At 46.1% G+C, this 27,537-nt stretch overlaps 2 protein-coding genes across 2 annotated transcripts; both read left to right on the top strand.

Moving 5' to 3' along the window:
* Nucleotides 1-6,988: 6,988 nt before the first annotated feature.
* Nucleotides 6,989-7,321, top strand: T265_09038 (hypothetical protein; the record flags this gene model as incomplete). The annotated part of the gene is made up of 1 exon (XM_009175002.1): nt 6,989-7,321. One exon carries the CDS (start codon nt 6,989-6,991, stop codon nt 7,319-7,321), a length of 333 nt encoding a protein of 110 aa, XP_009173266.1.
* Nucleotides 7,322-7,793: 472 nt separating this feature from the next.
* On the top strand, nt 7,794-27,524 carry T265_09037 (hypothetical protein; the record flags this gene model as incomplete). Its single annotated transcript, XM_009175001.1, has 8 exons — nt 7,794-7,848; nt 7,902-7,961; nt 8,078-8,421; nt 11,761-12,170; nt 17,755-17,998; nt 18,738-18,860; nt 21,698-21,991; nt 27,295-27,524. The coding sequence occupies 6 exons, from the start codon at nt 8,146-8,148 to the stop codon at nt 27,457-27,459; spliced, it is 1,512 nt and encodes a 503-aa protein (XP_009173265.1).
* Between the last annotated feature and the right edge of the window lie 13 nt (nt 27,525-27,537).

Here is a 27,537-nt window from a genome sequence, read left to right as displayed (position 1 = left end):
ACAAGCGTCAGTTCATATATACATACTAAACACAAAAGTGGGGCGGGGGTTACAAAAGGGAACAGAATAAGCGTGGGGAATTTCATTGTCAACACAACAGATGATACACCGCCCGCCAAATTCTCCACGTTGATTCAGCGGGTGCCCCGGTTCTTGCCTTCTACCTACGCGCAGCTCCATTCTAAGGTACCCCATCAGCCACCGACACGAATGGTCCGAGTCCACTCCTGCCACAAGTGCCGACTTCGATGAAGTGCAAGCCTATTTGCGTCCCTCCAGTAAGCACACCTTTCTAATATCTCCCTTAAGAACGCCGCACGCCGTTCTAACATACAGGGTTCTTATTAAGCCATCTGGGCTCGCCCCATACCTATCCACTATCCCTAGAGGCCATTTCTCACGAGGCAGGTCCTCACCAGAGACCAGAACCAAGTCTCCTCGTTGCTCTGAGCCACTTGGTAGGCACCTGCAACGCTGACAGATATTCCCTTATCCAACGATGACAGAACACGTCAGCGAGATAAATGACCTGTTTGCAACCGGTATGATATCGCCGGGCCAAACCATCGTGACCGGGTACCGCAGGACAGCACCGCATGAGCAACAAACCTTTTGGAGCAAACGGCTCCAACTCGTTGCTGGCTGATGAAAGCGGGACTATGTGTCGGTTAGTTAGAATCCATTCTGCCTGCATAAGGAACGTGTTCAGTTGTTCATCGGTCACACACTGTTCCCTGCAAGACATTAAAGGATACGTCGTAGTGAACTGCTTATACGCTCCAACACACCACCACGGTGGTTAGCTGCTGGTGGATCGAAGTGCCGCTGCATATTCATAGTCAAAAACCGATCTGATATTTTGCTCGGACTCCACCGCTTTATATCATCCCGAAATTCCGTTAGCGCACCAACGAAGTTCCTACCATTATCACTGTAGATATCGGTGGGCCTGCCACGTCTACCAGCGAAGCGCATCAAACATTGTAGGAATGAATCTGTCGACAGATTGCCTGCCATCTCCAAACGAACTGCTCTAGTCTTCAGACAGCTAAAGATAGAGCCATAGCGTTTTTCTTGCGAACGGCCGCGTTTGAGCTAAAAAGGTCCAAAGTAGTCCACCCTCACGCTCTCGAAGGGGCACTAACCCAATCCTACTCTGTCTGCAGGTGATGGAGCCATCATTTGTGTACCGAGGTGTGCGGACCGTCGCCTGCATAAAGAGCACACACCAATCACTCGCTTGACGGCGCCGGCCCCATCGATAATCCAATATCGCATTCGAGTAGAGTCCAAGACCTGCCCTGCTTGTCTACTTCATGAAGGTGACGTACGATCAAGGCAGTAACTAGATTTCAGCTCCAAAGAGCCGGATGTTTGACTGACTGACCGTAGTTCGAGTAACTAAGTCTGCCTCCCATGCACAAAATGCCACCGTTCAAAACAGGTGACAATTTTCGTAAGCTGGAACGCTTCGCATCCAGTACAGAAGCGTTAGCCTGATGCAGCTCTTGCGCGAAGTGGATTGCACCACCTTTATCAAACAATTACGCACTTGGCGGGGTTCGGATACTCTGATAACACCGGAAAGTAGAGCCCCTTTTCTCGCTCTGCCCGTCTTAATCAACAGATATTGCCTGTAACGCAGTAATCAAGCCCCGACCCGTAGCTTTATCCAACAGGAGAACCGAGACATTAGTGGGCACATGACATCATTTCCATCCCGTCGGTTAGCCTGTGCTACAAGGCTCTTCAGAGCACCTCTATCACAGGGGTCAACCTTGACCTGTAGCAACATCCCTTTGATGTCGGCTGCCACAGCAACTTGCTCTAAACGAAAGCCCAGCATAACATTTACAAGTTTTGTGGTTAAATCAGGGCCCGAATACAGGCGATCGTTTGGGGACACAGTCAAATACAACCCGAATCTTTTGTGGCTTTTCTGGGCTAATAACCAGATGGTGTGGGAGATACCACTACTTTGAATTTGATGACAGTGTGGGGGCATCCGCCAACCGTTCAATGTATCCCTTCTCAAGGTATGCGCGAAGCACCTTATTGTACTTTCCGTGTAAAACGCGATCCTTGCACAGTTTAGTTTTCAGATTATCTAGACGTTTCCTAGCCAACTGGAAGTTATCGGATAGAGCAAGTGCGTTATCCTTCCATGGAAGCGGCAGCTGGTAGTGCCCACTTACTCGCACCGCACCAGTCTCTGCTATCAACAGTGCTCTTTGATCCTCTAAAGAGACACTAGCGTTTGATGCTGAAGTGTCTGCGAATTCCGAGTTGTCCAGTCGCTGCAAATGCTTCTGGATGCCCTGACTGCACCCGCTTATACAATGACTGACGACCTTCTGCTTCATCCCGTTTTTCATCGGACCACGAATTATCCAACCGAGTAAGGTTTTCACAGCAAACGGCTGTTTTTTACCCCCCAGGCGCTGGTCGAAGACCCAGTGCGCTTCAGATACGTCACAACCAATAATAATTCCTACATCGTCTTCAGTCATTTCGACGAAGGCAAATTCCTTAAGGTGAGGCCACTTGTGAGCCGCTTCTTTGATAGATGGGAAAGCTTGCATAGGTAAGCTGTCAACGACGAATGCCTTGTCAATATCTATCGACTGCCTTTCATCCATTGATAAAAGCCTGATGTCATTAGCTTCCGATGTGCATCCCATGGAACCACCCAGTGTATCAATGGTCATAGACGTGGGTAGCAGCCTGACCCCATTTTTCACCAAAAGGTCCCGCTTTGCTATCGTTGTGTCGGACTCAGCATCTAAAAATTCATAGGTTGTCACCTTTCCTGCAGGACTGTCAAGCTTGGCAGGAATAACTCCTAGGCATGCCGGAAGCCGACTACCTCGAGTTAAGGCACACATACCCTCCGCCTCTGAGGATGTAGATGCTCTGTTTCCGGGTTGTGATGTATGTAACAAATTATGATGTCGTCCCTACGACCCGGCTGGCCGCATCGAACTACTGGCTTGCAATCCTTGGCCATGTAGGAGTCTCCTAAACAGGCAAAGCGTGCATTATGCTCCCGTATGGAATTCCATCTGTCAGGAACTTTGGTGGAAAAAAGCGCTGGCAACTGGAAATTGGGTGGGGCTGTGAACATAGTGCGCAAGCACTTGAACGACCGTCTTCGTCTGGTCAGATGTTAGTAAGGAAACTGGCATAACTATCCCGTCTAGGGGTTCGGTTGGTGGAAGTCGGCGTTACAGGGGGGCGTCTTACGTCCCCCTCTCCAACCAGCTGCCCGAACCGACTCCTTGCATCTCGGGAGCGCGTGTTCACAAACTCCGTCAAGTCTGTGAAGGTTGGATCCCGGCCACTCACGGATATCTTATCTGCCACCTCAGCCCATTTGTGCTGCAGTGGCGAAGGAAGAGAACGCACAATTCTCTCTACAACCGCTAGTGAGTGCAAGTCTGAAACGTAACACATTTGCGTCAGCGCAATTTCGCAACTGCGCATTTTTATACACAAGTCCGACAAAGACTTGGCTGCTCCAGTGGTCTGTCGTGCAAAACGAAACAGGCTTTCTAGTAGACAGCGAGCGATAATATGAGGCTGACCAAAGAGATTGCGTAGAATCTCCCGCGCCCTGGAGTACGCTACTTCCGGCGGGAGCATCACACATTCTTCAGTGGCCGCCTTTGCGTCGCCTTGACAGTAGTGGATCAGATAAAGGAGCCTCTGACCGGCGTCCTGCACCTTGCTCTCAATGTATAACTCAAATTGGCGGGTGAACCTCCAGTAATGACACGGATTACCATCAAAGTATGACAGTTCCACCTTTGGTAGTTCCATAGTGGCTGACACTGGAGTGACGGAAGTGGCCGGTTTTGGCCCTCTGATATTATCAGCATATCTCAGTGGTCTTTCATCTGTCTGACATTGTTTCACGTACCCCGCCGATCGTTTATTTGAGGCCACTGGTTCCCAGACTTAAACTTGTGAGTCCTCTTCGGCCTCTAGCTCGATTTTAGCTAACCCAGTTTTGCTACCTGCCTCTAAGAGAGTCCGCTGGAGCTCGACCTCCCGCTTAACCCGATACTCCTGGTACTGATCCGATTTTGCCAGCAGCGTAGCGGGTGTTGCCGTGTAGCCGGATGATATTATTCTAAGGTCCGATGTTAGTTCGCTATATACGAATTCGCCGAAATGGGGATCATTTTGAAAGAAACAAGCGGCTGTTACTTGTAGACATTCAGAGCGGACACTGCTTACGTCACACGAAATAAAATAAGGTATAAAAGCACGCCCGACTCGCACTTCGTTCTTGATTCCATCGCCTACGCCGAAAAATTAGGTCGTACAATGAGAACTGCAATATCCTCTGATTTCCATTGGTGGCGACGGACTGGTTTCGATGTTCCATTTAGGCTCCCGGGCCCTTCCAGCCGTTGTGCTGAAAAGGACCAGCTGGAATGCTCTATGAGGTTCTCAGCCCCTCGCTAAAGACAACGACTGAGAGAATGGATTACCGTTCCGGGTGAATTATAGGTTCGCTGTTACTTGTCTTCTTTTAACAAGTTGATCCAATCGGCAGGAAATAGACTCAATGAAATTCCACTCCATCTCCTGGGCTTTCAAAATCTACCAGCGTTCACTGTCACTCTTCAAGCCCCTGGTTATCCGGTGGTTGAGGGATCAGCGTGCGCCAACACGGCTGGTATGGGCCTTTGGCAGCAAAAAACCCCCGATCTAGACAAAATCCGCTGTCCATTCATCTCAGACGGATGGCTTGGACAAACATTTCCAACCTCACCTCTTTCACTCTTTTGCATTCAGCCTCAAAGCAGTCTTTTTCATCCGAATGAGCGCACCTTTCAAGGATTTTTGTAATCAGATAAGTCCGGGGATTCACGGCGGCTAAAACTCGTCGTAGCCGATGGCTGCGTCTACTCTGCTTTGGCAGAGTAGAGTCTTGTTGATGGAAAGCGAAGTGGCAACCGGGCTTGCACAATGGCATCATCAGAGTCAAGGTGCGTAAACCAGAGGGGACGATGACCTAAAATTGACGCTCTCCGTTATATGCCTTAATTGAGTTCACTACCGTTTGCGGTTGCTGGCGTCTAAGTGGTTCGATGAGGTTTCAGGTGCACGACCGAAGTGGGGACTTGTGTGCTTGTTTCGGAGGCACAACATACACCAACAGATAAGGAAATCACTCGTTCAGCAAGAGATGTCTGTTGTCCGATTTGACATCTACTGCGAACATTTAAAGCTGTGACGTGTACCACATCTTTTGAAGTAAGTACGTTATCATTTTGGTTTCCTTTCCTGGACGGCGGTGAGGATTCGTAACACTGGCTAGAGCATTGGCAGGATGGCTGATCGTACCGCATCGTTGAGTGGGTAGAGATGGTGTGCACGGGGAAGGCCAGTAAGCGGAGGGCCGTAAGGATGAATGATATTTCCAGGTTGCTTGAATGGAAGAAGGGATTTGGGTGAAGTACCTAATCTTGAACCAAAAGCCTCAAAAGTCCGAATCACGAGGTAGTAAGAGAATGTCAGGTTTCTTTCGGGGACCCTGCCCCTAGCCTCTGACTCAACATCTGAATCGAGGAGCAGCGTTGTTAGGCTTCATTGAGGACCATCCCCAGAGTCAACACCTCAATAGTCTGACTCACTTAGTTTCGGAAAGCCGACCTGCACGGTGGAGGAAGGGAGTGGAGCATTACTTTCTCACTATTAGTGCGGGTGCACACAGCAAGGGCCCTTTGATCAGTGCCAAACTCGTTGGTTCTGAGAGAATTTAGGAGGTATTGAATAATGCGCCTGTTGGTCACGGCCAATTGTTGGGCGTTTCCAGTGTACGGCTCTCGGGGCCGAAAAATTATAACCCATCCTTCCTTGGGGGAGGGTAGTGTCGCTGCTTCGTTGAATATGGATATGCTGGTCGCCTGGGGGAAGCACCGTGCTGCTTTCGGATTCCTACCCCACTGGACAGTACGACTTCACCTCCTGTCCTTCGTAACACTATTCGTCGCAGTACAGGGACGCGCTGTTCCTTGTCGGGCGGCTCCACATGGGTGAATTTTTAGGAACTGAGTTCCATACAGTATATACCGCAGGATAATTACAGCACGGAAGCCAGACTACGACGACAAGGTGATGGCTTTAGGTAGGAGATCGGTCAGGGAATCTAATGCATCCGGACGGAATCGCCGATATGAGGGCGACATGTCAGTTAGCTGCGGTTGACCGGGTACCCGGTCCCAAAACAGACGAGCAGCCATTAAACTTCAATTTTTTCTTGAAATTCTCGACCTTCCAGGGCTAGCCCCAGCAGCCACTGCCGCACCTCTACCTCCCATTACAGATTATTTGCTCCAACGCGGACGGTGGGCAATCACGTCAGAAAACAGGTGGAGCCACTTCAATATGACCCGCATTCAAATCTTAACGTTAGACGGCCACAGTGGGAGGTGGTTATGAAGTTCAGGTTACTGGAAAAATTACCAGAATAACCAAAACTTAGCGAGACCCTCAAGCTCACGCAGAGTTGCAGTAGGGAATTTTCAAGCATCTGGGCCAGAAAACCTGGCTACCGATTGGACGCTCGGTCAGTCGATCAGCAACAGCTGGTGATGCCCGTGTGTCCGGTTATGTCAGTGGTTATGCAACTGGATCCAATCGCCCGGAGCCGATTGGACAGCCTGGATTCAAGGTCAAAGGTGCACTTTCAGTACTGCGAGGTTCCCCCTAGTTTTTGCGGTCGCTCGTTCGGACTCTAAGATTCTGGATCAGGGTTGCAATTAGTTAAAAAAGATGTTACCGGTGCGACCTCTGTGGTGCCGACGGTGACAACGCGTGACTCTCGCTCAGACTTACGCTAAGATTTGCATACTCCGAATCAACCCAACCGGTTAGATGTCGACTCATCTCAGAAGGTGAAAGGGCCGTTTGCTTCGTGCTTACATGGATTCAGTTGATCATCATCATCTACAGCATAGTAACACTGTTCAGCTTGATGGTTGTGATTCTGTACGTTTCGGAACTGTCGGACGAACCACCATCCAAAGTTTCCCAGGTTGATCATAGTATATTACATCTGTACAAGTTTGCGAGTCCTTATGTACCGTTAGGATTCGAAGTAGCTGTTGATGGCCAATGGTACACAACAATGTCATCCCATTTCCGGGCTTATGCGGCTGATGGGATGGTACGGAAATCGGGTGAATACCCTGTAATCCAACTCATCCCGATTGCATTTATCTGTGACCTAGAGGGGGCTAATGATATCGTGGTTGTAGTCATTGGTGTCACTAAGATTCAGCAGCTACTGCACCTCGCTGAACAGTAAAACGCCGAACAAAGTTTTGAATTAAGTCTGACAGAAGTTAAGCACTATCCCATTAGTGGTGAAATAGCCGAGCCAGCGAACTCATTTGAGTAAGCATTCAAGTTCATCTTCAAGCGGACCGGGATTTGAGGATACTGTTTTGTCAATTCCGCCTACATCCAGCTCTGGGATCTGTGAGTTAAGACCCATACCTATGGACACGCCCTGTGCAACTTCAAATATGAGAAGCACGGTCTTTGTAAGAAGGCTTTAGCGGTTGCGAATCCAAGACAATTATGCGCCGCCAAAATTGGGTTCCTGGTCTGAGTGAGTTCAAGTATGTTTCCACGACACCAGAAAGTGACGGTTGATCACCTAACGACCTCAGCTACAATAGTTTGACCACGTGATCCAAAAAATAAACAGACTTACGCGACCACACGTTTCCTCGCGCTCCAGTTGGCATAGCAAACAGAGAAGAAAGACACGGCCCAACAGCATAAAACCCCTCCGATCATGAGTCTAGAAATCCCCGTGAAAGTGGAGAAGTATGTTGGTGTTTGTAATAACCTCGTCTCTAACCATCGATTGTGCGTTGCAGTGATCGGTGACATCACTGGAGTTGACTCAACAAAAAGCATCCTTTCTAAGATAAGGTGGAGTACGTAGTTTGCTTGGATCGCGTAATCGTCCTCATGCTAAATTCAGTGCATTTTGCAGAGTATACTATGCCCTTGTTAAGTCTGCGCATTTATGCCCAAAACTGTTTCGTTCCAGCCAGTAATTAACAGTTAACCGACACTTCTTCCATAACTACGCCCATAATGGCTTGAACATCTCTCCCAATGTCGCTTATTACCGATTCTTCGCGGAGGAACGCAAATTCTGATGCCTGGTTGGATGACCTTGCTTCAGACACCAGTGGGTCATCGGACGTGCAGCCGGTTGAAGCGGTGAAAAGAGTGAAAGCGGACTATGCTTGGCAGTCAGCAACCTCCACGCGCAACGCGCATAGTGGCGATGAAGAGGATGAAATGGAGGACGAAGAACGCATGGATGAAGCGGGAGATGAAGATGACGCTGACGATGAGGACTGGGTCGCCTCCGATTACGATAGGAAAGTAAGTCCTGCCAGATACGAAATTTAGCAAAACATGTCAATGGCCGGCTTCCCACCGCAATACCATTCCCTTTGGAGAACGCACCCTTTGGGGGCGCCAAGACGCTTCACCAATGGGTTTTTACAGGGGGGTTACACCAAGTACCGTACTATACGTTTTTGATACCAGGAGGGTGAAATTTCTGCTGTATCAGACTGCCCAAGCCGATTTTCGGGCATCTGACGTGCATCCCGTTTGAGTGGGGGAGATACTCCAGATATTCAATACAATCGTATTTACTTGATTGATACATACTGATGCAACGTAGTGCTTCCTGGTGGCATGGCAGCCAGGCACTGAAAATGTGCCACAGCTGATTGGCAGCGTAGTGAACACGCCGAACGGTCGTGTCTTTAGGCCCGAATGACACTACTACCACTACATTGCTACACCTGATTAAGAACTACAAGACAGTTAATGTACTCCAATGTGACGGCGGAAACGAGAGTGTTGATTTTGAACTCCAATATTGGGTTATCATGCACAGCTTCCTCCTGTATGCTATCTCCATCGTCTAAGTTCTGCCTCACGTCCAGATGAATGGTGGTCCTTACATTTACCGATCTATATCCAGTCCGAAGTGCCTGATGATATGATGCTATGGTAGATGGGCAATTCTCCTGCTATCCATCCTCTGACGACTGGGCCAATGCGAGTTCCTATCCAAAGTGTTGCTTGGTCATTGGATTAAGTATGCTAGTTGGGGGACCAGGATGTTTCCTGATCAGTTTGGAGGGATTTGTTTTCTCCAGGAGATTATGGTAAGAGGAAGTCAGTACTTTCCGAATTGTTCCCTTGACGGCTGTCTTCTCTTATGAAAACACTACACCTTTAGAAGGAGCACAAGGAGAGTCTCCGATGCTTGAAAAATGCACCGTGTAAAATTCACTGTATACGGTCTTTTTGTTTGTAGCGCTTGTTTTGCGGCGAAGACCAACAGCTTTCGAGTGAGAGAGGATATAATGTCTCAACTGTGAACTATCGGCATTACATATAAGTTGCTCATTGAAGTTTACGCTAAACGTGCGTTCTTTTGCCTTTATTACTTGCTCTAGACACAGACACATTCACCCTCGGTACACAGACTACCCTCTGGAAAATACGGAGCGGTTTTTTATCTGAGCGTGATCACGGGTTTTATTGATAACCGAATTATCGATTTACTTCGTTTTGTGCTGTGTCCATAATGGTCCCAGAAACTAATAAAAATAGTTTCGTCGCTACGCACTTATCACAATTTTATTGATCTTTGCCAAAACTTTTTCAAAGCCATCACCTTTCGCGTGATACTGCGGAAAATCCCCGAATATTCCACTACCATCAACATAGCACCCGCCATTTGGCAAAAATTTCGCGAGCCCTTAAGTTTTAGCCGATTGAATCGGAATTGTAGAAATTCGGCCGAAAAACAGAACAAATGGCATCTCGTCAATGGAGCGAGTCCTCTACAGTTGCTAGTTTTCAACAGGTCTCACCAGACTCGCCTTTTCTATCCGCCTCCACGATATTCACTCGTTAGAATTTTCATTCTGAGACAGATGAAATTCGACGAAGCTGCTTCACAAGAATAAGTCTGTCGTGTCAAAACCGCTATCATTGGTTTGGATAACAAAATTAACATTTGAATATAACGTAAAGCAATAACCATTGAAGGCTATGGTAATGCAATTCAATTACTCGACTAATCACCTTGTCTTATTGTCAGTGTCTTTCATCATCTGCCTGTCTCTGTGCTTGTCCAGCCCCTCTATGTATCGTTTCTGCCGACAAAGAGTGGTGGCATGATGGCGATTGCCTCGGTAGGTGCGACCATGTGGACCTTGTATTAGCCTAGGGGGTGCTATGTGGGCAACTTGAGACTCCTCAGTCGTATTTATTTGATGGCCGATGTGGGCCTTGGTCTTAACAGCGAACGAGGTCACCCAATCAGCCACCGGGTCTCGTATTGCTACGATGGTCTACCTGCTCGTAGTTTTCACTGGCTTATGTTATGTGTAAATATCAAGTGTTGAACCTAAGGCACAAATTGGGATTGATGAGTTTGGCTTGGAAAACTGTTTTGTCTCCTTATATTTTCAGTGAAACAAATCCATGGCTTTCATCACAAGCTGTCGAATTATTGCCATCAATGCTGGACACAATTGTTAGTGTCACACCGGATAGCTATATGCTTATGCTTGGATTCCACCAGCAGAGCAGCAAGACCGTGAGAGTTTATACAAGTTTGTGTACTCGAACAAAACTTGTTTATCCTCTAGTCATGCTTACTTTTGAAAAACTAACATGTAACAAACAGGCCCAATCACAAAACTGGAAATTTCAGGACAAATAGTTTTCCACACCGCCTCCACCACTGGTCTAATTTTGAGAGTTTGTGAGTTGGCGAAGACAGTCGACTGCTTTCAAGATTTACACACTAGTCGTCATGACAGACGTTTAGTTTGTACAATTTGTGGACACACAGCAAGGGGGGCCAGCAGTCGGATTGTTATTCTATCAGCCGTTGACAGCTCTCGCATTTGGGGAAGGCCACCTCACCATGTCGCTTCGCGGTTCGTTAACGTGCGGCTCCCATCAACCATCGAGGCTCCGGTAATCTTACTGTTTGTGTCTGCTCACTTTGCACCCATAAAGGTTTGTATAAAACAGTTTACAATGTGTCAAACAAGTTAAGTGCTTAAATGTCGGAGCCGATTCATAAAGCTGGCGACAAACCGCTGGGAGCCATGTAACCAATCACAAACTCTCCCGAGCAAAAGATCGTCACTCAGAAACTGGAAGTTTCGCCGTCATCGTCATTTATGTTATCACAAGCATCCGTTAGGTGGTTGAGAGAGACGGTGAGATGACTCAACATACACCTTGAAAATAATGCTTTATAAAACGGTCGCGTACCTGGGCTCCGTATAGATATGGAAACGTGGGGAAATGGTTGGTGAATACGGAGTAGTCACCAGTGTAGTAACGTTTTTGGAAGAATGAAGAGGTTTTGCTACGAACTTAGCTTGTTGACACATGCAGGGATCTGTTTGGCTGAAAGAAAGGAACGTGACGCATGGACGGGCGGTTGTTGTTTGAAAGCAGTCTCTGGGAGTGTTTCCAACCCAACTGTAGTAATACTGTAGCAGTTGGAGAGCTAAGAACGGGTCCTTATCAGGACATGGTCTTTAAATAGATAAGATCTTGCATGGTGGTGAGTGCAGTTTAACTGAGACCTTCGTTTCAACCTTACAGTGATATAAAACGTACTACTACTACTACTACTATCTCCTTTACGCTCTGCCGTATCTATCCTGGCAGCGCATACAACGATCAGGCATGCAGCGTCATTCTCATTCATCGTTGAAGACGGCAGCTTCTGGCAAGTCTTGCCATCATCAGCAACGTGTTCGCCACAAACCGAGTCTTAGTTCACCCAGACCTTCGCAACAGACCCAATTCAATTGCGGCCCACCGCGTTCCGGTCGAAGTGGATCGCAACATATCAGATCTCAAAATCGGGTCAAATCCTCTGTCCGCGATAATATGCAGACCTCTTCCGGCTCTCGGCGAGGCACTCGTCGGAACGCACCGAATTCGCCGAATAGATGTCCGCTGCCATGTGAGCTGGCCGAACCGCGTCAGTGTTTTGGGCCTGGGTGTACTCGAACCGCCGCTCGACCTGACACGAAATATTGTTCAGAAGAATGCGGTATACGACTTGCATTTCGGTATGAAGCTTTCGTACAGTCTTTGCTGCCTTTTGATCGTTATTTTTATGTCACAATGTGTCCGGGGCATGATGCCATTCATGATCACTACTTTTGTACGTTTTTTTCCACTACGTAGTGAAATCATGGCGGGAGATCTACAATCTGTAAAGTTCAGTCATGTTTTCCAAGAATGAGGGCCTTTTCGATGTGGTGGTCATTTTTCTTGGTGTAAGAATATGGCTGTCTGACATTGTAAGAAAAGATGCGGATGGAACACCCCGTCTGTTTTGTAGAGAGTAGCTGGTAGGTGGGAAGTTATTGAGATTAAATGCCGTCCGAGGTCGAATGCGACTTCGTTTTTTGTGGTCAGCTGTTCGTCGGAGGCCTTGCGAAGGGTTCCAAAAGTCAAAGCTTGACCACCAAGGAAAGTGAAAGTCATGGGTCAGCTTGCACATTTACATCTAAAGTTCAGAGAATTAGCTGATTGCATCCTTCAGAAAATCTCAAGCTATCTGGCTTCTGGGATACTGTCTCGCTGCTCCAACTCGAAATCAGCTGTTTCTTCAAGCTCCTTGTGAACAGATACATAAGCCTTACTCTCGTTTTTAGCAAAGTACTCTTGTGTAAGAAATCTGCCGCCTCTGAAAAACTTCGAAACAAGGGATTTTCTTAGTTTCCAGTTTTTTTCTACATTAGGCATAGAATAGTCCCCCTTCCAACAAACCTACGTTCCGAAGGCAAAAAATTTTTCGGATCAGTATTTTCACATCATAAATTCTCCGCACCAACAAACCCCAAGTGATCAGGCCAGGAACACTACCTCCGTGCAGCAACACCCCGAAACAAAGCCTACGTTGTGTGGTCGCGTCTTCGACATTCACCTCATCGTACTCACCCGAAACAAGCCTAGACACGACAGGTAGTCATTACTTCGTTGGGTTTGTCCCTGTGACACGGAAATGAAGTTTCTGATGACCTCTTCACAGAATTGTATCTGCCGAGAAGACCAAGACTACCCGATATCGATCGGAGGTTTAGCACTTAGTTCCAAACACTAGCCCCCCCCTCACAGCAGGCACCTCAAGAGCGACTTTAAGAGTATTCCAGTCCTATGAGACTTGGTATAAGATCAACACCTTTTTTAGAAACCACCCTAGCGAGATCACTCTAAGTGCCCCCAAGGAGCAACACACCTCCGCAACAAAGACCGGAGTGAGAAGTTCGTGTTTCGTGTTTTTCCCGATTAAGATATATCGCTTATTTGGTTTTACTACCACTAGTTTCCACCATATTTGGGGTACTGTGCAACCATGAGGATCTCATCTTATCTTACCCTTGGAGAGTAAACTAACCCTACCACGAGGAGCATGGCTCTGTCCACCAGAACGCTTGCTGGCAAGTGATCACTCATGCATAACAGCACAAATCGTTGAAAATAAACGGTTTGTTTACGCACACGTAAGAACTACAATCCGAAAATCCGTGGCAATAAGCGAAGATACATGTGAACAGCGTCTTGAGTGATAACACCGATGCGTACGGCAAGTGACGTCTACCCTAAAGTTGTAGGCACAACTCAAATCGGTGTTTTCGTGACCTCGCCGCTAGTTGATTAAATCTAACCTTACTAGGAAATATACAGTAAGTTAGACTCCCCCCTCCGAATGGAGAGTATTTCATGAGATTGGGCTTGAAAGTGCTATTTTTTAAAGGGTTACCACCCAACAAAGATCACCTAATTTTCTCAATGGCGCACAACAATCCCAAAATGGCCTAGGTTACACAATGAATGTACGGTATTGTCATGTATTTTTGCACCCACTGGGTTTCTGAACAGTGGTGTGAAGACAAAAGTGTTCCCCTAAATCCTTGAGAGTTTTGTAACATGGTTTCATCCTTAGAGCACACAACTAATACAGTATTTCTCTCTATAAAGACAACCTTCCCAATAAGTCCACTTGTGACTGGACCCTTGTGAGTTCATCGAACGATCCTTCCTAGAAAAGACCAGGTATCAGAAATAAGTCACCTTTGATGAGTCCCTGCGGCGAGAGAGAAGAGAATTTCCTGAAAAGACCGATCGGAAGTCATCTTTTACGGAGTGAAAATTTTACATTCGTCCCTTCTTGATGGTCTGACCGAAAAAGTAATGCAAATTAGGTACTGAAATGTGTTTCATTATCTAGACAAAATGGTTTCTTTTGATGGCTGATTACTTCTCACAGTGGTCCTCCCAAAGGTGGGCATAACCATAAATTGAGCCACTGGAGGTCGCGATTACCTCGAACTAGAAGACCATTTGATACTGTCTAACCATGCACATCAGTGTCTTCGTCATCCATCAAACATAACACAACACCTTGTAGTGTTATCAGAAAGAGGAGTCATCAACAAAAGTAGCTCTGATGTGAAGTGGATTTAATCTTGTCGCCTCTCCCCCCACTTACAAGCTCACACATGCCCACAAAATTTACCAGTGGAGCCCAAGGTGAATAATCATTTGAAGCACCTTGAACCAAACCCGATCAAAAATAGTTTAGAATCCCTCGACCCATCAACCGTAAGATTAGGCAACCACTCTCCCCCCACTTACAAGCTCACACATGCCCACAAAATTTACCAGTGGAGCCCAAGGTGAATAATCATTTGAAGCACCTTGAACCAAACCCGATCAAAAATAGTTTAGAATCCCTCGACCCATCAACCGTAAGATTTAGGCAACCACAATAACCAACAAGACTCTAACATTCAATACTGATCTTGTATGGTAATTTGAAGAGGTCCCACTCATTGGTTCTCCGTATGCCTTAAGACCTGACCAACTTGGTGACCTGCACGCTTGGTCTGATGATGCTTTGGTGGTGGGAGCGAAAGGTTATCCAGTTTAAAACTACCGGTTGTGTACCAGGCCCTTCTGAAACGATAACATGTTTGTGTCAACCTAACACAACTTTAGACAGCCTCTACTAGATTTGTCTCCTTGAACGGACCGTCCATTGGACATGTGAATATTTACGGTCTCATTGTGCGCCGTTTGGGACTCATGCGAGAGTACCTGGGCGCCATCCCATTTGGCTGTTTAACGGAATGTTCTTGACATCTATCGTGGTGATAGTTTCAATGGGTGACATTGGCGGAGTTTCTGAGGTGTGCCATTGTGTGCCACATTGTGCCATTGTATTATTATCATCAGAATTTGGGCTTTTTACATCCTTACTTAATCTTACGGTTGGTAGAGGGCATTCCTTCCCGGAGCAGACCACTCTCCCCCTAACTGAGATCAGTCAGACCGTTCCACCTGAATGAGCCTTTGTTTGGGGGCATGGCCAATGCACGTAATTACAATAACCTGACAACAGACTTGGTACCAAATAGATCATGGTCCAGAAAACACAAACAGTTTACGTAAATATCCAAAGTCAAACGGTATTTTACTTGCTCAACTACGCCACATTTTATCAAGCTCACCTATTATTCTTTTTTGTACTTCGCAACAACAGAAACAGAACAACCACGCTAGTGGATCGGTTTCGTGCTGCACTTTTCAATTCCTTTAGCCAGCAATAATCTCTATCCTTCGAACCCCACCTAGGAAGGGGACTGAGTCGGCAGACTCTGGTAGCTAGCCAGACACTCAATTAGGTGGACGTCATGTTCAACCCGCGAGCAACACAACACCATCTGCTTATTCCAAATCTAGGGCGTGATTACCTGGGAGAATCTCAACACCACTGTTCTTTTGGTCCTTTATAACCAGCCACGGTAAAACTGACCCAGACCCACCGCCACTTTGGGAGAATGTATCCTTACAAAACCGTCACATTACCCGCCATCATTGCAACCTATTGGGATGAACTTGCACATGTCCTACTATTTTCCGTCAGGTTTCATCGATGTTACCATACCTCCTAGGAACAACTACAAAATAAGCCAACTGACCAAGTTTCTCCAAAAGTCCGATAAAAGCAGATAGGTGGACAAAGCAAAAATGTAGCCTGTTACTTCCTACAATGCTTAAGGACTATACCCACATTCGTGATGCTATGGAAATGTAATCAGCCTTCTAGCTTTCTGGAATCCTTTGCATCTCACATACCAAAAAGTCCAGTGGCCGTACTGGAGTTGTGTTAACTAAGCCGAGCAGAGATCCCTTCCGATGGAGGACTACTTTTTGGTGGCATGTGATTCTTGAGGCAACCTATGTATGCTTCTAAGTTTTTTTAAAATTCTGTTGTCTAAATGGAGAGAACGTCTGTGAACGTGCGAGACCTACAAATGTGCCTATAAATATGTGCTAAGATTAACGGTCTGTTTGATGCCGCATCTGCCTTCATGTTTACTGTAGCTCCCACAGTTTTTGTACACAATGGATTGTCCGACAACCCAAATCAGAGTTTACTTCAAATCGTAATCAAAGTCTATTTGAGATTGACTGTGTCACGCTGGAACACGCACAGTGGGCGAATTCAGGTCGAGCTTATTGGCTCAATAGGGAAGACACTGTGTGTAACCGATTCTATGGCGTACTGGATCGTGGTTTACGAAATGACCAGAGAACTAGCCAACAATGTTGATTGTATCCCATTGTCGCCCGACACAGGGCCTAACCAATGTAGGTACTGCTCTTAACTGCTTACTAATTCTGCTCCATCTATGCGGTATAGCTAAATAGAGGCGAGCGGCACCTGATCGGCTGTCCGAACAGGGAGGCTCACCATCATAAGCTGTACGTACGAATTTAGCGTGTTTCCATTAGACGTACGGTAGCAAATTGTTCGAAAAGAAAACTTCACAAGGAATACGCGAGGTTGCGACCACTATGCTTGCAACCCCCCTTACCATCGTAACTTTACATGGAGACACTTCCATTCTGATTTATAGTAGAAATCGTACCCGGACACACTTTTGTTTCAAACGGCATATCTTACAACTAACATCAGGACTTATTTGTATGGTTTAGGGTGACCTGGTTTAGGACAAAATGGAAACTCTAATGAGAAACACCCGACTCGTGCGTTTAAGTCTCCCTCTAGGCTTTTTGTAAAGGCTCTGTGCACCACGGACAGGTGTCCTTGCCTAAAAATACCAACTTAGTGCTACAGATTAGTCGGCAACTGGTTTCAACTAGTGTCGAAAGGACGTTCGGCGTTTGGGAAGCTGTTTGTAAAAAAACAGATGAACCACCCCTCGGGCTTGTATTGTTATAAGTTGAATGTAACTATCCTTGTTCCTATTGGTCAATTCATTTAGAAAGATTTATTTTCAGCCAATATCAAGGCCTACAATAGCCAACAGCTGATAAGTCCCGCTAAAAATGAATTACTTTCTGGTTGGGCTCATCGTGGTCTGGTCGCTTTTTTACATGAAACGGTAGCTTTAGCTGAAATTGTTAGAATGAAGTGAACGTGGTATCACAACATCCCACCTTTGCCTTAGCCAATCATTCTTCACTCTCTTCCAATGTCTCCCACCTTTCTAAATTGCATAAAACGGTCCTGCTGTTATTTCACGAATTCGCTAGGCATCTGAACACAAAAATGATGCACTCAGTTACAACGACGAGGTTACTGGTTTCGAACACTTATTTGTTTTGCTTTTCAAGGCGACTGGAAGTGCTTCTTCCCGAACGGCTTCAGCGAATGAAGTCAGGAGATCCAGAAACCAATGAAACAGAGAGCCAGAAACTACCCGAAGTGGATTATTTAGCCACACGGCTCGACAGAGCTCGTCTTGAGGAGATACAAATTGAGAAGAGCGCGGTTCACGATAAGCTGGTTCAGTTGGAGATGGACCATCAGCACTTGACAAACCTGATCGCATGTGCTCGGGAACGCAAACCAGATCTGGTGAGATTTCAGTCGGCGAAATTTCAAATTTATGAGTAGATTATACATATCCTACAGGAATTAGTTTTAGTGCTATTGCACATTTCATACAGATGATGCAGTCGTTCCGGCTTCCTTTGTTTCTTTTTTTCGAACAGTCAGCAGTGAAATGGCCTGTTACAGATTGTTGGAAGCCGGCATGCAGAACTCCAGCAGTAGTTTTCCTCGTACTCGAAATAGACCATCCCATTTTTGTGCTCTGTCGTCATTTTGTGCCCCAGTTCAAAAGCCCACTTATCCGTTCGATACTCTTTCCTAGAATGATTGACCTCTATCGCTAGTTTGCCCAAAGGACTGAAGCTACTATCTGACGCATTTGCCTTCACTGCGTAAACATCCACCAAACATTCTGAGTACTGCTTAGAGGCATCTCATATTGTCTTTCAGAACAACACAGGAGTGCAGAATAAGTTTCCGTTTTTTTGGTATCACACAACCAAGTATCTAAGATAGGATGAAACCGATAAAAATTTTGCTTAATTGTCGACTGCAAACTCACCACCAACATTGACACTGAAATTGTGCAAACCGCCAGCTTTCCCTTGTTGAAGTGGAGAACTGTGCCGTACTAAGGAACATAGGCCATAACTGGTCCACACCACGTCGACCCAGACGGACTTAGTAGTCTTGAGTGCCTGAATGTACTCCGTGCGACTACCCCGAGATTATCACCATCTTAACTGGACCGTTTTATTTTCAGCTTGCAGAAGCCACCAATGAAGCAGACCAGGCAGAACAAATGGAACCGGTAGTTTGCGTTACCTGTGCTAGTGAGGTTAGCATGCGGCATGCCCTACGGCATATGGAGAAGTGCTTTCAGAAGGTGAGTTCAGTATCTTGCCACGCAACTGAATCATGCACAATAGCCAATGCAAAAGGCATTTGCACCAGACTGCTGAATACAGGCAGACCACCGGTCCGATGATTCATCGTCGATATGAAAGACTTCAAAAATTACCAGCGAATAATATACTTGGGGTATCATAAAGGTCACTTCTTCACAAGACAACTGAGATTAGTTTATCCATGTTCTTAAATCTGAAGACGACATATCCGCATGCCTCGGTTAAATGAAATCCTTGGGGGACCGTCAGTGGGGCCTTTGGTTTGTTCGACCTGGGAAATCCAACGAACACGGACACTAGCGGGCTTCGGTTCCTTACGACATCTTACTACGATAGATGGGTTGTCATCTGTACCCAGTAAATTTGCTTTGCATCAGATGAGCACCAAGTTTCAAGGCACTGGTGACGTATACAAACAAAATTTGAGGTTGTAGACTGACTTTAATACAGCGCTCGTATGCGGAATTTCAGATCCATGTTATTTTCATGTTATTTTCATTAAAACGTTCCGAACATTTTAAAAAGACATCAACACAATGTTCTTCAGCTGAGCTATGTTGATTGAAGCCAAAAGGTGACTCGATGTTAAGGTGTTATTGAGGTTTGCAATTCATCGGTTTTCTTCCCAAAGTTTGAGCACCTCAACTTGACATCGAGTCATCCTCCTTTTGCCAGTATGCAAGGGTTCCTGGTGGGTCGTCTTAAACGTTTCATTGTGCTGTGGTTTCTTGGCATGGAGGAGGTATATATTACATCGATGATGGCGTGGTGACCACACAGACATCATTCGCAAGTCCCCGAGATAGCTCAGAGTTGAGACACAAACACCTTACCCGAAGGCTTGATCAATGCCTGATCGCTCCCCCGTGCTTCTTTAAGGTTGTTTACCAGCTGTGCACCAAAAAAATCCCACGGCGAACAAGCCAGCTGGGCTAAACCGCATCCTATCCTCCAGGTGCATCGATTGTTTCATCCGTACGAAGTACATATTCATGTAGACCTCTCGGCTACTTGCTAACGTTGCACTACCAGTGGTGTGGTATTTGTGAGCTAAGCAAGAAGTGTGATGCTTCAAGTAGATGGAACTGTTATCAATACGTGTCTCGAGAACCCGTTGTGAGTCACCGTCCTTGAGTTCCTGAAATTTACTGTGAAAGTCAGATGTAAAACCATGTATGATGGGGTGAGTAATCCGCGTTTTGGAGTGGAAGATTTTTTGTTGAGTGTGCTGAAATACTGAGGAGAAAGGGGATGGCTCTTAAGGACCACAACTCAGAAGTACACTTTACCTAACGTGACGAATTCGTATCAGTTATTTAGTGAACATGTTTTGTAGGACACACGGTCTAATATCCGTATTAATGTGCAATCTTTTCCATGTACGTACCGGTGTGTGGGTAGCCACGTGCAGTTTTGTTGGCGAACGCTGTCGACTATCCGGATGTTGTTGGCTAAATCCTAACCACCAATGCTTCAAAATGGTCGCATATAACCATGCGAAGAGCATGATCGTTCCCACTCCTTTGTGGGACGTGTATTGGTGACAGGTATAGCTTGCTCATGTGCAGCCACACTCGGTCTATCGCCAAGTATAGTACCAGCAAGTTGGCAACCTGAACCCACTCGTCCAAAAATTGACGAATCAGAAGTGACAACAGGACTCAGGTGAGGAAATATGCTACGCAGCAGCCCAGCGTTAATACATTGTTAAACCGTTTTAACATAATCTGTTAATTGTTCAGTGACCTTCGTAGGCCGTTCAGTGAATGAGCGTCCGCCAACAATCCCAGATGATCGATTCCCCGAAGTTCGTGTCCTGTTGGTGTTAAATGTTCTGCTACCCAAAGTTGCAGCATCGCAGTATACGGAGGCATGGTGAAGCAATAGCTGTTCACGTATTTCACCATTTTCCATTCAAGAAAGGTTTTTAGGCCTCATCATCATCATCGACAACACGAAATTAGTGTTTGACACTGATATTGCGCTGCCATAAAGCTGTGGTTATTTGAAAGCCTTATCACATGGTCGCACCGACAGCACCCAGACTTTTCCCTTTCATACCCTTCTGCCAGGTCAAGGGTTGACCACCTCTCTGTTTCTGTCACTCCGATTGGGGCATGGATAACAGCACTCTTCGGGCCTCGTGAACGAGTTTGTCTGTCTTGTCATCAGGCGTTCCGAATAGTAACCTTAAATCCATGAATAATTTGGACGTATTCTTACGGATGGACTATCTCTGTAATTTACAACACCCGGTTCACCAACTGGTTTGAAACTAACTCACTGGAAGCCTTCCGTGTGCAAATACCCCATTTTCAGTAAGAGTATCTGGTGTTGAGCGTGGTCACAGAACAGGATAGCTGGACCTGACCGAACAAAGTATCATTAGAATGGCTTGGCATATAACTGCATCTTAGCATTGTTGAGCGAATCATTTGCCTGAAAATCGAATTCACTAAAATCTCTCTGTGCAGCAAATCACATAACCTTCAAAACTCGCAGGTATTCACTCACCTGAGGAATGCGGTCTTTTGCCTTGACCGAAGGGCAGGTATCCGTTCTTCCCACATTTTATGACAACATCCTCATTATATCAGGGTCTTTCTGCCATGAGGTACTACGAATCCGACTGCGCGTACAATCCAATGTCTTACCAATCTTTTCGCATTCTCTGCCAATTCCAATTAGGTTGCACATCCGGATTGCCTCATTCGGGCTGGTGGTTTGGGAGGCGATATTTTTTTGTCCCAGTTTATCTAATATGATAGGATAAATTCGACTAAGCACCATTCCTTTACTTCTGCACTTTTTATAGATGGAAGGTAACACAGTCTTTTGTGCCAACCAGAAAGAACAAGTGGTTGGAACTCCACTGTTCTGTGACGCCTACGATACCCAAGCAAAGGCTTACTGTAAGAGATTACGCGTGGTGTGTGAACACTTCAAAGAGCCCAAACTACCACCCGACACGGTTTGCGGATTTCCGTTGGTCCGAGACGTGTTCGTCGAGAGTGGGTCATTCTGTTGTGTTCCCCGGAACAAATGCACTCGGCATTTAGGATGGGAACGTCTTCGACGGGCAAGCATAGATATTGAGCGTTACCGCTACGTAAGTTGCATTTACGCCTGTGTATGATCGAGTGTCCACCACAAGATCTTCAGCCTCATCCGTAAATAAATGACTTTTTCCAAGAATGAGATTTCGCGACTTCTGGTTATTTGCTTTTATATTTCCAAATTTCGTCCCGACAGTTTATCCACTTTAATGTTGATGAGGACTAAAGCGATTGGTGTTCCGCTAGGAAACCGGTAACGTGGAACGTTTGTGGAGGCATCGTTAATCTGTCGATTATGCGGCACGGTGCGTTTCGGAGAGCACTCTGTGGATACACCCTATTGGTGGTCACCTTGAATAAACGCCAATCCTCCATGTCTTCTCCAAAATATCATGTGCAATGAAATTCAGTGTGGAGTCAGTCTCTATCTGGGGCGAGATGGCTCAAGTGGTTAGAGCGCCAATTTACTGACCGAAAGGTCCGTGGTTCGAACCTGACCTCTGCCTCTCGACTTTTCCTGTCTAGGCTTGGGCAACCTGCTATTATTCCAGCCCTCTTGCTTCCTTTGGGTGGCATGGCAGCTAAACACCGGAAGAATGATATAGCTGAACGATTATTATTACTATTATTAAATTAGTAGCCATTCAGACCTGAGTAAAAATGCCCTTAAGGGATCACCCAACGTGTAAAATCGAAACCCCAGTGGCTCCTTCATCCAAGCACTTTGGGCGAACGGAAGGGTAAATTTGTGGGGGTTGAGTTACCAAGTTTTGAGGTGGTCGCAAGTAGATGGACTTGAAGGAGTTTCCTCAACGCCTCCGAAATAATAATTGCTATCGATATATTAGGTGGATGGAGATTACAGCATCAGAGCCTACAAATGCTCATCCTCATCATGATTTGTAGCATTACTCCATCCTTCTGGGAACGGTTGGCCATCACGATAAAATCCATGACGGAAACGACATTAGCTAACCAGGCTTGTTTTCAGTAACTTGTATGATAGCCTCCGAATCTTACCAGTCTTGATCAGTTTAGAGCATTCATTGTACGATATAAAAGGTGTGCTCTTTGCCTATGGCATGATTGGTTTCGGCCAAGTGTGATGCAACTGCACTTGAGCTGTGCTTCCTTCAACCACTGCTCAGAGATACCATATTGTTCTTGCATCCTCACCGAGAAACGACTCGTCATACGATCATCCTGTGATGCCCGGTCCGAGCATACGAGTGAGCACACATGAAAGTCAGTCTTTCAAATGGGACCTGAAACGAAACTCAAGCACAGATTAGTGGCCATCCACGTCATGTCGGTAGAATGTCTTAAGTTTCCAGTAACCAGTTAAGCAGCCTTGTCTACCTTGAATGGCACGTTAATGTTTGCGCTGTGTACTACGATCGACCTCTTAAAGGGTGTGAACATCGAGAAAATTTAGCTATCCGTTGCACCCACGTTCAAAAGTAAAACTGATGTTGCTGTTGGCTGTGGTGATTTTAGCTGTTGCACGTGGAGATGATTTATTTGCTTAACAACGATACGGTATGTATTGTCTATTGAGTACACCTAGTTGTTGAGTTTCGATTTGGCTCATGAATATATCCGTCCCAGAGATCTCATTGCAGATCCGTTGAAACCAAACTGAAATTTGTACATCTAAGAAACTAGTAGTTTTCCGAGGTCCTGAATGGGTATGCCAATATTGCCACTGCGCTCAATGAAATCACAGATATACTCTACTGTTTCGGTAAGGGAAACGTTGGTAAACAAATTCAGCCGACATGCTACACTGTTTCAAATCAGTTCACACCAACGTCAATTTCGCTCTTGAACCTTGGTGCAACGGACAGCTACATTTTCTCAACGTTGATATCCTTAACAAGGTTGACGGCACCATACAGCGAGAAAAGATAATTTGTTGCTGAACCGGTTACCAGAAGGATAAATCATTTTACTGACGTGACGCAGATGGCCACCAATCTGTGCTTGAGTTTCATTTCAGGTCCCATTTGAAAGACTGACTTTCATGTGTGCTCACTCGTATGCTCGGACCGGGCATCACAGGATGATCGTACGACGAGTCGTTTCTCGGTGAGAATGCAAGAACAATATGGTATCCCTGAACGGTGGTTTAGGGAAGCATAGCTCAAGCGCAGTCACGTCACACTTGGCCGAAACCGACCATGTCATAGGCGAAGAGCACGCCTTTTATATCATATAATGAATGCCCCTAAACCGATCAACACTGATACGATTCAGACTATTATCGAAGGCAGAGGCCATTAGGATCCAGCTACGTGACCCATAACTCTGTGCCCAAAAGAAGCTTGTAGGACCTGTGAACTTATGAGCAACTGTCCTCAACAAACTTGCTCGACGATGACGTAATCCACTGGACTCCGTGACCCATTGACCCTTATTTCCGCTTTCCCCCTTTTCCGACAAATATAGTCGTGAATTCATTCAGCCGTACACGTGATTTCTGTTGAGCACCATAAATTTGTGATGTGCTAGCCAAAAAAAACAATCACAGCTTTGGAGATACGAACTCCTTAATAGCTGCAGCATGTTACCCCATCAAAACGTGTCTCCAGCCGTTAATGAGGGCTGTAATTCACTTCCAGGTGGGTGGTATGTACAGTCGAAGGTTCTATGGACTGAACCCACTGTTCACTCGTCTCCAGCCTGAACGAGGGTTTTTAAACGTTAGGCGCGACACTAGGTCAGAGAACACGAAGTAACCCGATTACACTGCAGTTTTCATTTGATCTTTCCTTGAGCGTGCATTTAACTTTGTACACGTTTGCATTGTTCACCCGATTATGGCGGAAGCAGCTGGCGTCCAAAATGGATAGCTCATTCGTCCAGTTGTGATGACGGGTCGATCATCAAAAAAAAAGCGCTGAAAACCTTTTTTGGTCGGTAGTCTGTGTTCGAGGTGCTTAAATTGATAGCGATACAAGAAAGAATGGGTTTCCGGAAATACATTAATTTGCAAATCAATTTGGTTTTCACGAGAGACTCAACTGAATCTCTCGGTTAGGGTATTCTACAACTGAATGTGCTGCACACAGACCGCCTCATGATTCAGTTGGCACGATATTCGGGATATCGCAGTATATTTTCGTAAAGGAAACTACTCACAAGGTTGCTGAAAACTCTTCGACAGCCCACGACTGGTTTCGCCCTTCTTGGGGCTCATCAGGTGGGCGCAGTCCCCAAGTTTCCGTCAACCTTATGTTCTACTTGAATATTATAAACGAGAGATTCAGTTGAGCCTCTCGTGAAAACCAAATTGATCTGCAAATTAGTGTATTTCTCGAAAACAGTCCAATTTGGGTCCAAGTAGATCATAAGGTTGACGGAAACTCGGGGACCGCGCCTACCTGATGGGCCCCAAGAAGGGCGAAACCGGTCGTGGGCTGTCGAAGAGTTTCCAGCAACCTTGTGAGTAGTTTCCCGTATGAAAAAAAGAATGGGTTTGTTTGGTAGGTAGGCAAGTCGCCCGCGTAGGACAGGAGCCTGCTACACTTCCAAAGTAGGTAAACTTGTCGACAGCTGTCTGTCACAGTCAGCCTCCCGACCAACCTTGTGAGTAGTTTCCCGTATGAAAAAAAGAATGGGTTTGTTTGCCTTGTAGGCAAGTCGCCCGCGTAGGACAGGAGCCTGCTACACTTCCAAAGTAGGTAAACTTGTCGACAGCTGTCTGTCACAGTCAGGCAGCCTCCCGACAAGTTTACATTTTGAAGACCCAAAGTGCATCTACTCTTCTTTCCCAATAGTACACTGTCCAGAAAAAACTCTACCCACATGAAATTACAGCTTTTCCTATCACACCGTCAGTCACGAAACTGTAGGTTGAGTTAGAACTACCGCTCTTGGTGACCTCCACTTGATGTACAGAACGTTGTAGAATATTTTTATCGACAGGAAACTTCCATGCATCAACCAGGATATATTACACTGAGTGTGTACGGTCTTTACTTCAGAGCCGATTCTGGACTTATTCTCTACTGGTGTTCTGTGCTGCAACGCGGAACCTGCTAGTTTGAAATGAAAGCGTTCTAACCACTATCAATGGGCTTGTGGTGTAATCACAACCAATGGTAGTGAGCTGTTGCCTTGACCACTCAGCGATCGGTATACTGTTCAAAACAGTAGCCCTGTATGCCCAGTGTACGATTATGGTCTCCCTTATCATTGCACGGCAGCCACACAAGGTCCGGTGGTCGACAAACAGCCCATGGATGTGTTTTACTCAGAGCATGTGACGCTGACGGATGTGCCTACACGTGACTCTGAAGTAAGCCAAAAATATCGTCCCACAGGACGGTCCTACGTATAGGCTTCGATAATAAACTTCTAGAGGTGAGCTTCCAAGCTCGATCAGCCAGGCTCATTCACGACCGTCTGTACTAGTTGTCTCGATGTCTTGATCAGACCCACACAAACATCGAGACTGGTGAGTGTGCCTACACTCAGTTGTTCATGTACCCAACATAACTATAGGCTTTTCAACAAGTTGAAACGAACATCCGCAAATTGATAACGCGCACAGTCCCCCATCCCTGATGCACCGCGCGCGCTTCTGCAAAACCCGAGTATTTCGCTGTTGTGGGAGTACTAGGCACACTGACAATCTGAAATTGTGGATCGCAAAGGCAGTTGCCAGCTCTCTTACCGTAATTTGACTGGCGACAGATTAAGCGGAACCAACTCCGAATCAACCGTATTATGTAACCCGTTTGGACAAGACAGTTGAGTAAGCAACTGTGAGTGAATTTACGTGCCAATTAAGAGTGAAACAATACTGAATATTGCTCTTTTACAAAGCACGATTATGTTCTTCATGTAATGAGTCGTGAGCGTTCTGATAAACGGTGGACCTACCAGGGGGAAATGTTTATTCAATTGGTTGTTCGATATTTCGGTCACTCAGTATTGTAAAACAACACTCTCTGCATGGATTTTACTCGCAAACCCCTAGACATAACATCGAGCGTGCGTTTTAGCAGACAGATTAATGCATTGTTCTGCTGCAGTCCAGTCAAATTTCTCGGAAACTTACTCTGCGAGTTCCAAATATTCTGATATGTTGCCAACAACAGTACGCCCGACACATGAGTCTCATCTAGAGTATCTCGAAACAGTTTAGAAACTGATGGTTGGAGTACCAACCGTCCCTAGCTCTGAACTCTCCGTTTGTGCTTGATGGTACCCAAACCTTAGTGCTTCCTTCGGGTTGCACGACGGTTTAGATCAAGAAAGTGCCATGGGAGGACGATCTTATCATTTTATTCTATTACTCCATCGAATTGCTAGTATACGGGCCATGTAGACATTGTTTTGTGGTTTTTAGTTCATCAAGATGGACGACCTGCTACAAGAGGAACAACGCATTCGCCAAGCCATATCTCAACGTGGTGGTCTTCTCGGAGTTTTATTGCATCAAACAGTTGATCATAATCCGTCAAAGCCGGTCCCTCTACCCCCCGAACTGCGGGCTCGGGGAACCAAAGAATGAAAACGCCTCTCAAATACTGTAAATATCTACATATCGTTCCTCTTCAATAAACTCAACTATCCAGACTTTGTGGGTTGT

The sequence above is a fragment of the Opisthorchis viverrini genome, assembly GCF_000715545.1.
Source record: "Opisthorchis viverrini unplaced genomic scaffold opera_v5_251, whole genome shotgun sequence".
NCBI lineage: Eukaryota > Metazoa > Platyhelminthes > Trematoda > Opisthorchiida > Opisthorchiidae > Opisthorchis > Opisthorchis viverrini.
The sequence above is the reverse complement of the archived record's forward strand: the minus strand, read 5'-3'. Positions and strand labels throughout refer to the sequence as shown.